General features: G+C 38.6%; 1 protein-coding gene across 2 annotated transcripts in view; it reads left to right on the top strand.

Annotated features, from left to right (window-relative positions):
- DPP8 (dipeptidyl peptidase 8) overlaps positions 1–13,061 on the top strand; it is a 65,336-nt gene that overhangs the window by 45,124 nt on the left and 7,151 nt on the right. The window contains exons 15-20 of one of the 2 annotated variants that reach the window (XM_059372284.1): positions 105–240; positions 1,511–1,656; positions 8,643–8,789; positions 10,035–10,187; positions 11,435–11,577; positions 12,440–12,551. In XM_059372284.1, coding sequence (XP_059228267.1) covers positions 105–240; positions 1,511–1,656; positions 8,643–8,789; positions 10,035–10,187; positions 11,435–11,577; positions 12,440–12,551 — 837 coding nt within the window. Of the gene's footprint in view, positions 1–104; positions 241–1,510; positions 1,657–8,642; positions 8,790–9,230; positions 9,378–10,034; positions 10,188–11,434; positions 11,578–12,439; positions 12,552–13,061 lie in introns of those variants that run through there. The other variant, XM_059372285.1, reaches the window with a different exon arrangement.

Genomic DNA, 13,061 nt, shown 5'->3' with positions numbered 1-13,061 from the left:
ATAAATGGTCCAACTCTAACCGTACTCCTGCTCTAGCACCAGGACAGATGTAGCACCTTTTTATTTTTCCATGGGGAAAAAGTAATTGTTTCTCCTTTCTCTAGCATTGTGACTTCTTTATAAGTAAGTATAGTAACCAGAAGAACCCACACTGTGTGTCCCTTTACAAGCTGTCAAGTCCTGAAGATGACCCAACTTGCAAAACAAAGGAATTTTGGGCCACCATTTTGGATTCAGCAGGTACTCATTTTCCTGAACCCAATTTTATGCAGGATTTGTATATAAGTGCACTAAACCCATTTCATAGGTCCACATTTCTCAATTCTCACCACCACTTGGCCCTGAGCTTCTGAGTTCTGATTGATCCCACCCTTCCTGTTCTATCAACCACCAGATAAGATGGGTTACCTCCCATTCCAAGCAAGAGCAGGTTTTTGGAAGCCTTTTTGAAGTTTTTAAATTTCATTTTATTTTTTATTTAAGCAATCTTTACACCCATTGTGGGGCTCAAACTCATGACCCCTGGATCAGGAGTCACACGCTCTTCCAACTGAGCCAGCCAAATGCCCCTGGAGGGCTTTTTTGAAAATAAGAATAAAATAGTCACAATATCAGCTAAAAAATGATTTGTTCACATGTTTGGGTAATTTCCCAGCTAAACAGATGAAGAAAATGTACATGAAACTAATAAGACTGAGCAGGGAAGCTGCAGCTTCAGGGAATAACGAGCTGGTAGCTTTCTTAACTTTTTAAGCACTTACCGTGGCCATTTTAATAAAAGATAGAACACTTGTTCTATAGGGAGTGAATAGCACTGTGAATTACCTATTTTTTAAATGCTTGATTTCTTAAACAAAAAATGTTATGTATCAAATCCTTTTTCCTGTTAAGCATTTTCCTTCATGAATAGCTCCTGAGGGATTAACAAAGTAGTGCAAAACCACAGCGCATGTTCCAGTGTCCACAGGTAGATTTGTAATATGGTGATGATCTCTGCTTAGACTGTGACATCATCCAGTGTACAGAGACTTAGGACAGGTCTGTATAGCTTTGTTAAACCAAATACTGATCATCACTTTCATTTTTTTCTGGGTCCTGGTTAAGCTTACTCTCTGGTGATCAGAAACAAATGTTTATTGAGCACCTGCTGTGAGCAAGTTAAACTGAGTTAAATTTGTGCTTCCAGTTTCTGGTCAGATATATGGCTTAACCATCATTAAGTTATATTGAACCAAGCACAAAGTGTTTGTATACTTCTGTATCTAAACACCTCCTAGGCTCTAAGGATTATTCAGATTATTGTGTACCTCTTGTTGAAATAATTTAATATAAATGTTCATTTAATTTTCTTTCTTAAAGATAAATGTTCTTGAGTAATTTCTTATCACCTGTAAGGGGGATGGTCATTTATTTGGGGGGGAGGGGAGTTGTGGGATCATGGTTTTTTGTCCTTGCTCTCAGATTGCAGAGAACTCCTTTTATGTACCTTTTTTTTGTTATCTCCTCATAGGTCCTCTTCCTGACTACACCCCTCCAGAGATTTTCTCTTTTGAAAGTACTACTGGATTTACATTGTATGGGATGCTGTACAAACCTCATGATCTACAGCCTGGAAAGAAATACCCCACTGTGCTGTTCATATATGGTGGTCCTCAGGTGGGTGTATTTCCTTATTTTATTTAATTTTCACTCCAGTATAGTTAATATATACTGTTATATTAGTTTCAGATATACAGTATAGTGATTGAGCAATTCTCTACATCACCCAGTGCCCATCATTACAGCTGCACTCCTTAATCCCCATCACTCATTTCGCCTGTCTTCCCACCTACCTTTGAGGTGGGCATATTTGTATATATACATGTGAGTGTGTTTAGGTGCTTTGTTTTTTAAATGTCTAGTCAGTTCAAGTTAAGAGCATTGTTGGGCCTCTGCTGTTACTGACTTTGGCTTGTGTTCTAATTCCTGTTTAGAAGTTGGGTTTTGTTACATGGCTAATTTATAAAGCAGTGTCAGTTTCTTAATTTACAGTAGGACTGTAACTGTCATGGGGAATGGAATATTCATGTCAGCAGATAAATACATTACCTTTTATGTAGAGAAGAAACTTGTTTGGGAAGTGAAATTAAGTAGTTAACTGTCTTGGTAAATAAAAAGAGTTTTTTGTTTTGTTTTGTTTTTAAAGATTTTATTTATTTATTTGACAGAGAGAGATCACAAACAGGCAGAGAGGCAGGCAGAGAGAGAGGAAGGGAAGCAGGCTTCCTTGTGAGCAGAGAGCCCGATGCGGGGCTCGATCCCAGGACCCTGAGATCATGACCTGAGCCCAAGGCAGCGGCTTAACCCACTGAGCCACCCAGGCGCCCCAATAAAAAGAGTTTTAATAGATATTTTCAGAAGACTTGGTAGCCTGAATTCCATCTCTTCATTCTAAGTCTGTATCTCTCAAGCAGACCAGAATACTTTTACCATCTCGGTAAGGCAACTGCTACAGTACCATTCAGCATTGTAAGAAATTTACACCTGAATTTTCCTTTTTCTTGATTATATTTTAGCATGTGAATATTAAGTAAATCCTGTTGACTATCAGAGTAAGGTATTTGGGGTATGTGCATTCGTTAATTGGCACTTTTAAAAAATGTTTATTGATTATATTATCTTACTGTTGGGGCCTTAAAGAAATAGAATATAGGGGGCGCCTGGGTGGCTCAGTGGGTTAAAGCCTCAGCTTTCAGCTCAGGTCATGATCCCAGGGTCCTGGGATCGAGCCCCACGTCGGGCTCTCTGCTCTGCAGGAAGCCTGCTTCCTCCCCTCGCTCTCTCTGCCTGCCTCTCTGCCTGCCCCTCTGCCTACTTGTGATTTCTCTCTCTCTGTCAAATAAATAAAATCTTTAAAAAAAAAAAAAAGAAAGAAAGAAATAGAATATAGTTATCCTGTTTTTATAATGCAGTTCTTGCCTCCATAAATATCCTTTATAATTATATCCAGTTAATATCTGGAAAGGTATCTGGATGCTAAGACATCCAAAAAGTAGGGATCCCTGGCTGGCTCAGTCAGCAGAGCACGTGACTGTTGATCTTGGGGTCATGAGTTCAAGCCCCACGTTGGGTGTAGTACTTTAAAAATAGAAAAGAAAAAGACATACAAAAAATAACATAAAAGCAAAATAACTGCATAAGCCACAAAATCTCAGCAATGACAGTCATAGATCAAGTTAAATCACTTTGCTATCGTTAATTGTGTTTTATAAACAAAACATGATTCACATTTGTATTATACTCATCTATACATAAATGATAAACAAAACTATAAATAGTCAAATTAGCCTTCTGTTAAAAACTTGAAGCCAAATCTTTGTAAACTTTAAAAAAAAAGTCTTGGGGTGCCTGCGTGGCTCATTTGGTTAAGTATTTGACTCTTGATTTTGGCTCAGATTGTGATCTGAGATTCATTAGTTCGAGCCCTAGCCCTCTACTTGCATAGTCTCTCTCTCAAATGAATAAATACTTAAAAAATAAAGGCTTAATACAAAGAAATTTAAGAAAGAAATTATAAGACACTCTCAGAAGCTTTACATGTTCTGGTATATTATTTTTATATTAAGGCTAAGTAAGTAAGAAGTGAGTAAGAAGGATGTTTCTCCTTTCCAGTGAAGAAATGATATATGATATATGTGACAAATACACTTTAAGACGAACTGGTTATGTGGATCTTTAAGACTAAAGGATTCCTTTACATTATTCCATGTTACTAATTATGTTTTAAAAGCCACAGCATGTGCCTAGATGGCTCAGTAGGTCAAGCATCTGCCTTCAGTTTAGGTCATGATCCCAGAGTCCTGATATTGAGCCTGCATCAGGCTTCCTGCTGGTTGGGGAACCTGCTTCTCCCTCCTCTTTTGCTGCTCCCCCTGCTCGTGCTTGCTCTCTCTTTCAAGTAAAAAAATAGTAAATAGGGCGCCTGGGTGGCTCAGTGGGTTAAAGCCTCTGCCTTCGGCCCAGGTCATGATCCCAGGGTCCTAGGATCGAGCTCCACATCAGGCTCTCTGCTCTGCGGGGAGCCTGCTTCCTCCTCTCTCTCTCTGCCTGCCTCTTTACCTACTTGTGATCTCTGTCTGTCAAATAAATAAAATCTTTAAAAAATAGTAATAAATAAAAATATTTTTTAAAAGGTTTTTTTATTTACTTGACATAGAGATAGAGGGCACAGTAGGCAGAGTAGCAGGCAGAAGGAGGGAGAAGCAGGCTCTGCTCAGCAGGGAGCCCGATGCAGGGCTTGATCCGAGGACCCTGGTAGTATGACCTGAGTCGAAGGCAGCTGCTTAACTGATGGAGCCACCCAGGTGCCCCTAAAAATAAATTTTTGATTAAATCTAATTATTAGTCCAAATCATGTTCCTTCTTGGTGTATATTCAGGTCAAAGTGGGAATCTACTGATTGGCAACAGTGTCACAATTTATAACATGAAGTGAATTACTTTGTCACTAAATGTAGCAATGTCTATAGTTGGACAAAAGTGAAATCCAAGAAAAGCCAATATATCTGATTAAAGTCATCTAGGGTTAGTTCTTTGAACTCTTTATTAATAACAGCTGTATGTTTTAAAATGTTTATTTAACAAATCCTTGTGATGTTTCGTATGTGCTCGACACTGTTTTATAAATACAAATGAACAAGAAAACGGGCTGAGTGATAGCAGGACACAGGTTTTGTAGAACTGGTACTGAAGGAGACTTCTGAATTCTCAGTGGCAAAGGCCATTATGTTTAAGTACCTTACTTCAGAAATAGCAGACCTCTGGCTGCAAAGGCATAAACACTCGCTCTTGGGGCACATGTTCATATCAGGCAGTTGGGCCAATTTTGTGTGTGAAAACAGGCAAAGAAGTGAAGTAGTTTTAAGATTTAATTATTTGAGGGGCTCCTGGGTGGCTCAGTGGGTTAAAGCCTCTGCTTTCGGCTTGGGTCATGATCCCAGGGTCCTGGGATCGAGCCCCATGTCGGGCTCTCTGCTCAGCAGGGAGCCTGCTTCCTCCTCTCTCTCTCTCTCTCTGCTTGCCTCTCTGCCTACTTGTGATCTCTCTCTGTCAAATAAATAAATAAAATCTTTAAAAAAAAAAAAAGATTTAATTATTTGAGAGAGAGAGAGTGAGTTCGAGCACATGGGGCAGGGAGAGGAGAGGAGGGGGGCAGAGGGAGAGGAAGAGAGAGTCCTCAAGCAGACTCCCTGCTGAGCACAGAGCCAGACATGGGGCTTGGTCCAGGACCCTGAGACCAGGAGCTGAGCAGAAACCAAGAGTTGGACACCCAACGGACTGTGCCACCCGGAAGGGACCCGGAAGTTGTTTTCTTTAAATATTCATATTTGTCTTCTGTGCCTACTATTTCTTTTTTCAACTCCTTTCCTTTTTGCCCCTCCTCCCAAGAGAGAAAGGGAAAACACTGTTAACTATACTGGAATTAAAATTTTTTTTAAAAATTTAAAAAAAAAAAGAAAGGGAAGACATCATTCTCCTATCTCCATTTTTCATTCATTTATTCAGCAAAAAGTCATTGAGTTCCTATTATGTGGCTATTGTTCTAGGCTGTGAGGATACCGTAGCAAACAAATCGGACTAATGTCCCACCCTCATGGAGTTTAATGAGGGAAATAATAAATGACTAGATATATAAATGATGTAACTTAATATAATGAAAGTGCTATGTATAATTATTGGGAAAGGGGATGGCAAAGAGACTAAAATGGGAGTTCTGGTAGGAAGTTCAGGGAAGGTCTTTGAGGGTATGTACGTAAGATGAGGAGTGAATCACCTTAAAGATCTGAGGGAAGAGCATTCCAGATGGAGGCAACAGTAAATGTCAAGGTCCTGGGATTAGAATCAAGTTGGTATAGCTGATAATAAGGTTAGAGTATAGTGCACAAGTAGAGATTGGGTATTAGGTAATGTCAGAGAAATAGCCAAGGGCTAGATGATGTAAAATCTTAAAAGGCAATGGTAAGGATTTTAGAATAAGGTCTAAACTCTTTACCAGTTGGAGGGAGATAAGCTATAAAGTCTTATGTAATTTACATTTTAAAATCATCCCTCTGCTACTGTGTGAATAGACTGTAGGAGGACAAGAGTAGAAACAGGAAGACCAGTTTCGCAGTTGCTACAGAGGTACTGGATATCCAGAAATTCAAAAAGAGAAGATTCTTTCTCCCTCTGCCTACTGCTCCCCCTGCTTATGCCCTCTCTCTCTGTCTGACAAATAAGTAAATAAAATCTCTACATAAAAAGAGAAGATTCTTTACACATAGCATGCACAACCTAGTCTATCCTAATAAATGCTCAGTATGTATTTATTGTGTGAAGATGGTGTTGACTCTTATTTAAATTGCTGAATTGGTTTTCCCGTTAGTTTCAGCCAGGAAAAGAACTTTTCATTTTTAAGGCACCTGCGTGGCTCTGTCTCTTAATGTCCCACTCTTGGTTTTGGCTCAGGTCATGATCTAACAGTTGTGAGACTGAGCCCTGCTTTTAAGATAGAGCCCTGCATAGATCTCTGTGCTCGGGGGGAGTCTGCTTTTGATTCTCTCTCTCCCTCTTCCTCTCTCCCCAACTCACTCTCTCTCTAAATAAATAAATTTTTAAAAAACAAAATAAGGGGCACCTGGGTGGCTCAGTGGGTTAAGCCTTTGCCTTCAGCTCAGGTCATGATCTTGGGGTCCTGGGATCAAGCCCCACATTGGGCTCTCTGCTCAGCAGGAAGCCTGCTTTCCCCTCTTTCTGCCTGCCTCCCTGCCTACTTGTGATCTCTGTCTGTCAAACAAATAAAATCTTTTTTAAAAAAACAGCAACATGAAAACTTCTTTCATTTTTGCCAGAATTTTCTTTGTCATTGTTTAATGTTTGTCTTCATTTCCACCAAACCCTAACCTTCTCTAAGTTTTTCTGTATTAATTAAAGTCCTCTGAGTGACTGGGTGGTTCAGTCATTAAGCATCTGCCTTCAGAGTCCTGGGATCAAGCCTCTCATTGGGCTCCCTGCTCTGCAGGAAGCCTGCTTCTCCCTCTCCCACTGCCCCTGCCGGTGGTGTTCCCTCTCTCATTGTGTCTCTCTCTATGTCAAATATATAAATAAAGTCCTCTTTTAGGGGCACCTGGCTGGCTCAAAAGAGCATGTGACTCTTGATCTCGGGGTCATGAGTTCAAGCTCCATGTTGGATGTAGAGATTACTTAAATAAAAAACTTTAAAAAAAGTAGTCCTCTTTTCTCTAGTTTTGTTTTGTTTTGTTTGAAGATTTCATTTATTTATTTGACAGAGATCACAAGTAGGCTGAGAGGCAGGCAGAGAGAGAGAGAGGAGGAAGCAGGCTCCCCGCTGAGCAGAGAGCCTGATGCGGGACTCAATCCCAGGACCCTGAGACCACGACCTGAGCCAAAGGCAGCGGCCCAACCCACTGAGCCACCCAGGCGCCCCCTCTTTTCTCTAGTTTATTTCTGTTAAGGCACTAAACTTGTGTTTAGTTTCTCAGTCATTTTGAAGCATGATAGTGTGGTAAGTGGTTTAAGAATTATCCTACCTTTTGCACTGATTTGTATAACAGGAAAAAGGAAACTGAACTGGTCGCAGTATTTCATTAAAATATTAAATTTTTCTGCTACTGGTCAGGGACAACCCCAGAAGAGACTTGTAGGAAAGAAAAATGATCTTAATATCCTTGTCTCCGTCATTTGAATGACACACTTCTTCAGGGTAGCAATAATGATTTTAGTAACTTTTTTTTTTAAAGATTTTTATTTATTTACTTGAGAGAGAGAGATCACAAGTAGGCAGAGAGGCAGGCAGAGAGAGGTGAGGAAGCCGACTCACTGCTGAGCAGAGAGCCCAATGCGGGGCTCAATCCCAGGACCCTGGGATCATGACCTGAGCCAAAGGCAGAGGCTTAACCCACTGAGCCACCCAGGTGCCCCTTTAGTACCTTTTTCTATGGGGCAGTTTAAATCTCTTGTCTTGTATGTAATGAGTATCTTGGTTTTAAAGTCTATAGTTGCTCAGTAATTCCCCTGGACCTTGACTATAAAGTTGAAAAAGAAAAAGGAACAACATAAACATGAGAAATTTAAGTTAACTTAAAAATGAATGAGGGAGGGGCGCCTGGGTGGCTCAGTGGGTTAAGCCGCTGCCTTCGGCTCAGGTCATGATCTCAGAGTCCTGGGATCGAGTCCCGCATCGGGCTCTCTGCTCAGCAGGGAGCCTGCTTCCCCCTCTCTCTCTGCCTGCCTCTCCATCTACTTGTGATTTCTCTCTGTCAAATAAATAAATAAAATCTTTAAAAAAAAAAAAAATGAATGAGGGAGAGGGGGAATCGGAGAGTTGCTAATCGCCTAGTACAGAGTCTCAATTATGCAAGATGAATAAGTTCTAGAGATTAGTCCAACGTTGTCCTATAGTTCATGATACTGTATTGTACATTTAAAATTTTGTTAAGAGGGTACATCTTGTGATGTGTTCTTGCTACAAGAAAATAAAATTTTATTTTAAAAGCAAAATAATACAAAAGATTCAAGCTTTCTACTTTCCACAGCATCCTGCCTCTTAATGCTTTTTTATGCTACCATATAATAAATTTCACTGAAGTTGTATTTCTTCCTCAGGTGCAGTTGGTGAATAATCGATTTAAAGGAGTCAAGTATTTCCGCTTGAATACCCTAGCCTCTCTGGGTTATGTGGTTGTAGTGATAGACAACAGGGGATCCTGTCACCGAGGGCTTAAATTTGAAGGCGCCTTTAAATACAAAATGGTGTGTGAGCATACAAACATTTTTCTTTTAAAGACATTTACATTTTGTGTTTCATTGTTTGGTATGAAATCTCAGAGAGGAAGTTGGGAAAAGGGGCTGTGAATGAGTGAGAGAGAGAGAGAATGTGTGTGTGTGTGTGTGTGTGTGTGTGTGTGTTAGAGTTCAGGGTTGGGAGGGAAGATGCAACTTGATATTCAGTAGTCTAGCTCACGTCTACCTGTTTACCTGTATATAACTTCGGGGAGCTGAGATAGAAACACTTTTACAGAGAAATACCCTTTCTTTCTATGTTGTATATCCAGCTTAGCCAGAAAGCAGCACCATAGTTTTCAGCATCCTGTGCCCTATTGAGAGGAATAATTGAGATTTGTTCTGTCCTCTGTGAAGAGAGAAACCAACTGGTTAGTGCCTTCCTTGTGACAAGCCTCTTTCTCTCTACAGGAAGCTTTAAATGCTACCTTTTAGAGATGCCCCATGTCCTTTCTGCTGCTTTGGGAAATGATGAGAATCCGATGTTCCTTTTACACAGTAAGGCAGTTACTGTGTTTGCCAGTGTATTGGACATGCTGAGTAAGACATGGGATTTTCTCCCACAGCCAGTTCTTTGACCTTATGTTGTATTCTCATGTAAGTTTTTTTGTTTTTATTTTTGTTTTTGGCTCAGTGAAGTGAGATTGTGTGCACTGGCAGGCCTAGTAATACAAACAAGGTGGTGGTGGTAGGAATTAGGACTTAATAGGACATTAAAGAAGTAGTGTATGTTCAGTTCCTAGATGTAGATGATGGGGAAATAGGAGGATAAGACCTCAAGAGTGATTCCTTCTGCTTTACTGCATTAAGTTTTAAAAAGAAGTAAATTTAGTCAACCACTTAAGGGGGCTGATTTTTTGTCTTTGGGTATAGGAAGGCTTGTTACAAGGAAGATGCTGACCTCTTAGCAGACAACAGAACAAATGGAAGGGGGAAATACCCGTATAGTGAGGGACAGTTTGGGTCTCAGTAGGAAAGAACTTTGTGACTAAGGGGTAACTAAACTCTAGGACTGACTAGCAACAGAAACTATAGGCCCCTATCTCTAAATAGAGTTTAAAACAATTCTTTTTTGGGCAACAGAATCTCAATTGATAATTAATTCTTTAAAAACTACAGGTATTTTTAGTAAAATCCATTTTCAGCTTTAAAAACACTCTGGTAATGAGACTTCTATTTATCAGAATCAGTGAAATGTTCTCCCTTTTTTGACAGGGTCAAATAGAAATTGATGATCAGGTGGAAGGACTCCAGTATCTAGCTTCTCAATATGATTTCATTGACTTAGATCGTGTGGGCATCCATGGCTGGTCCTACGGAGGATACCTCTCCCTGATGGCATTAATGCAGAGGTCAGATATCTTCAGGGTATGTGACTTCCTACTGTATTTCTTTTTGCAATGGAGGTTGAATTTTCTGTCAATTAAGGATATAAGGAAGTGTCTATTTTCTGAAGGTTTACAGAGTTTGCAATATTAGGGAATGTTAAGATTTGTGTATCTAACAGCCATGTGAGATATATATTTACATATCTATCTATATGTATGTATTAAAAAACACTTGTGAAATTGATGGCCAGTTGTTAGCTATTTATAGACACGCCAAAGATTGTGGGAGATAGTCATGATTAGTAAAACACACACACACACACACACACACACACAGAATTGTAATTACTAATTTAATTGCTGGACTGCAAGCTCTGAGGGTGGGGACTTGTGTGCCCTGCATATCACTGTAACCTGAGTAACCAAGCACAATTCTTGGCACATAAGTAAGGTCCTAAGTAAATCTTTATTGAGCGAATAACATACTAAATATATAAACGATGGTTACAATTTTATAAATAACTTCCTAGAAAAATATGCTGGAAGGAAATACATAAAGATGTTAAAAGTTGTTAAGAGAATGGCAATTATGAAATGTTTTTCTTCTTTACTATTTCAATAACATGATTTTATCTTACAGTAAAAAATAATTTTAAGAACGAAAATGATAGGGTTTTTGCTTTTGCATGTATATTCAGATAATCTTTATAATAACCACAAAATAAACTCTGAAAACTGCCATAATTTTCCCAGACTTGCAGCTGTTGAGAAAGTAATTAGAATATTTAAATATAAAACTATGTGGGAACCTTAAAATGGGGAAAGTGTTTAGTGCTTAAATATATTTCATTCATTGTTTAAAATTCTGAATTACCAACAGAGGCTAAAAAAGAAAAAAGAAATGGCTACTTTCCTATATAGAGCTGAGACTTGTCACACTTTTTTTCCCCAGCAGCAGGAATGAGTTTGCACTGAGCCATTCACATGTTCTATCTAGTTCAGTCTCCCCTTTTAACAAAGGGACCCGCGTGTGTATTTCAGCTAGCCCAGGTTAAGGATTTAGTATATGGCATGCCTGTGGAGCATGAAGCTAACTGACTCACAAAGTATCAAGTTCTTGACCTTGGCACTTCACTTTGATTTTCTGAGTTGCTTGAGACCATGTAAGCCCCAGTTGTGGGGCCAAAGCCTAAGGATAATTTAAGCCTATAAATTTGCAGTTACACATTCTTATTGCTAGCCATTGTTTTTTGGATCACACTTGATTGTTACTGTTGTCTTCTGTAGGTTGCTATTGCTGGGGCCCCAGTCACTCTGTGGATCTTCTATGATACAGGCTACACAGAACGCTATATGGGCCACCCTGACCAGAATGAGCAGGGCTATTACTTAGGATCTGTGGCCATGCAAGCAGAAAAGTTTCCCTCTGAGTAAGTTCAAGCTTTAAAATCAAGATTATAAATTTAAAATTGTAGTGTTAAAACTTGTCTTTAATAACAATGAAAACTACAAATACTGTAAAACCAAGACTAATATTTTATAGACTACTCAAATGGCATGACTAGTTCTCAAAGGTGAATTACAGACCAGTTCATATAACCTGGTTTTATTACAGCTTATATTTGAAGCAATTACTGTGCTGAAAGAAGTTTAAATATATAACTGTTTCAAGGAGAAAAATTATGTTTCTGCTTAAATATTTTCTATAGACAACATTTATGATTTTTCTTTCTCTAGGAACGTGCTATGATTATTGATATATGCCAATATCTTCGTAAGAAATTAAACACAATTTTTCATTACATGTAGTGTCTGGTTACTGTATTATAAATTTATTATTGAAAATGTTGAATTCTGAATTCTTGGGGCACCTGGGTGGCTCAGTGGGTTAAAGCCTCTGCCTTCAGCTCAGGTCATGATCCCAGGGTCCTGGGATCCAGCCCCACATCTGGCCGTCTGCTCAGCAGGGAGCCTGCTTCCTCCCCTCTCTGCCTGCTTCTCTGCCTACTTGTGGTCTCTGTCTGTCAAATAAATAAATAAAATCTTTAAAAAAAAAATTGAATTCTTATTTTAACATTATAGTATAAGGAAGTTAACTTTATTATTAACATTAACTATATTACATAGTTATATATGTCTTTATATAATTGTATTTTATATTACATAACTATATATAGTTGTATATATTACGTAACTATAATGGTAACTAATAGTTAATTGTGATCAAAGAAGTTAAGTGGTTTTCCCAAGAACTCTATTTTGCCTAATCCTGTGATACTTTCATTTCTCTAGACCAAATCGTTTACTACTTTTACATGGATTCTTGGATGAGAATGTCCATTTTGCACACACCAGTATATTACTGAGTTTTTTAGTGAGGGCTGGAAAGCCATATGATTTACAGGTGAGTTCTTTATTTTCTGATTGAATTAAGTAGTGATTAGTGATTTGATTACTTTGAAATATAATAAACTATGGAGTAAAGCTGAATTTTCAGTTGTGGCCGCTCTCTCCTTAAGGGATCTAAAGTCATAGGCATAGTTAGTTGCGCCTCTAGTTGGGTAAAAAATAAGATTCTGTTGAAGCTGGGATAAGAACTGGCTTATATGACCAATATGGGCCTATTCTGTTGAAGTTGGGCTAAGAAATGACCTATATGGGCTAAGTACTAGATTATATGACTTGTGTATCTGTAATTGCTTTCAGTTTGTAACCATGGAAAAAATGACAGGAGTCTATTCAGTATCCTCCTTTTCTTTACATGGTCTTTTAATTTTATATTTTATATTTTATTTTAATTTTATAATTTTTATATTGACATTGGAATAGAAAGCCATAGGTTAACCACCTTCATTGCTCCATTACTCAAAAAAAAGGGTTTTAAAAGATAACCTATTCATTTTTTTCCTCCTTT

Source organism: Mustela nigripes, chromosome 13, assembly GCF_022355385.1.
Source record: "Mustela nigripes isolate SB6536 chromosome 13, MUSNIG.SB6536, whole genome shotgun sequence".
NCBI lineage: Eukaryota > Metazoa > Chordata > Mammalia > Carnivora > Mustelidae > Mustela > Mustela nigripes.
This window is presented reverse-complemented; position numbering and strand designations above follow the sequence as displayed.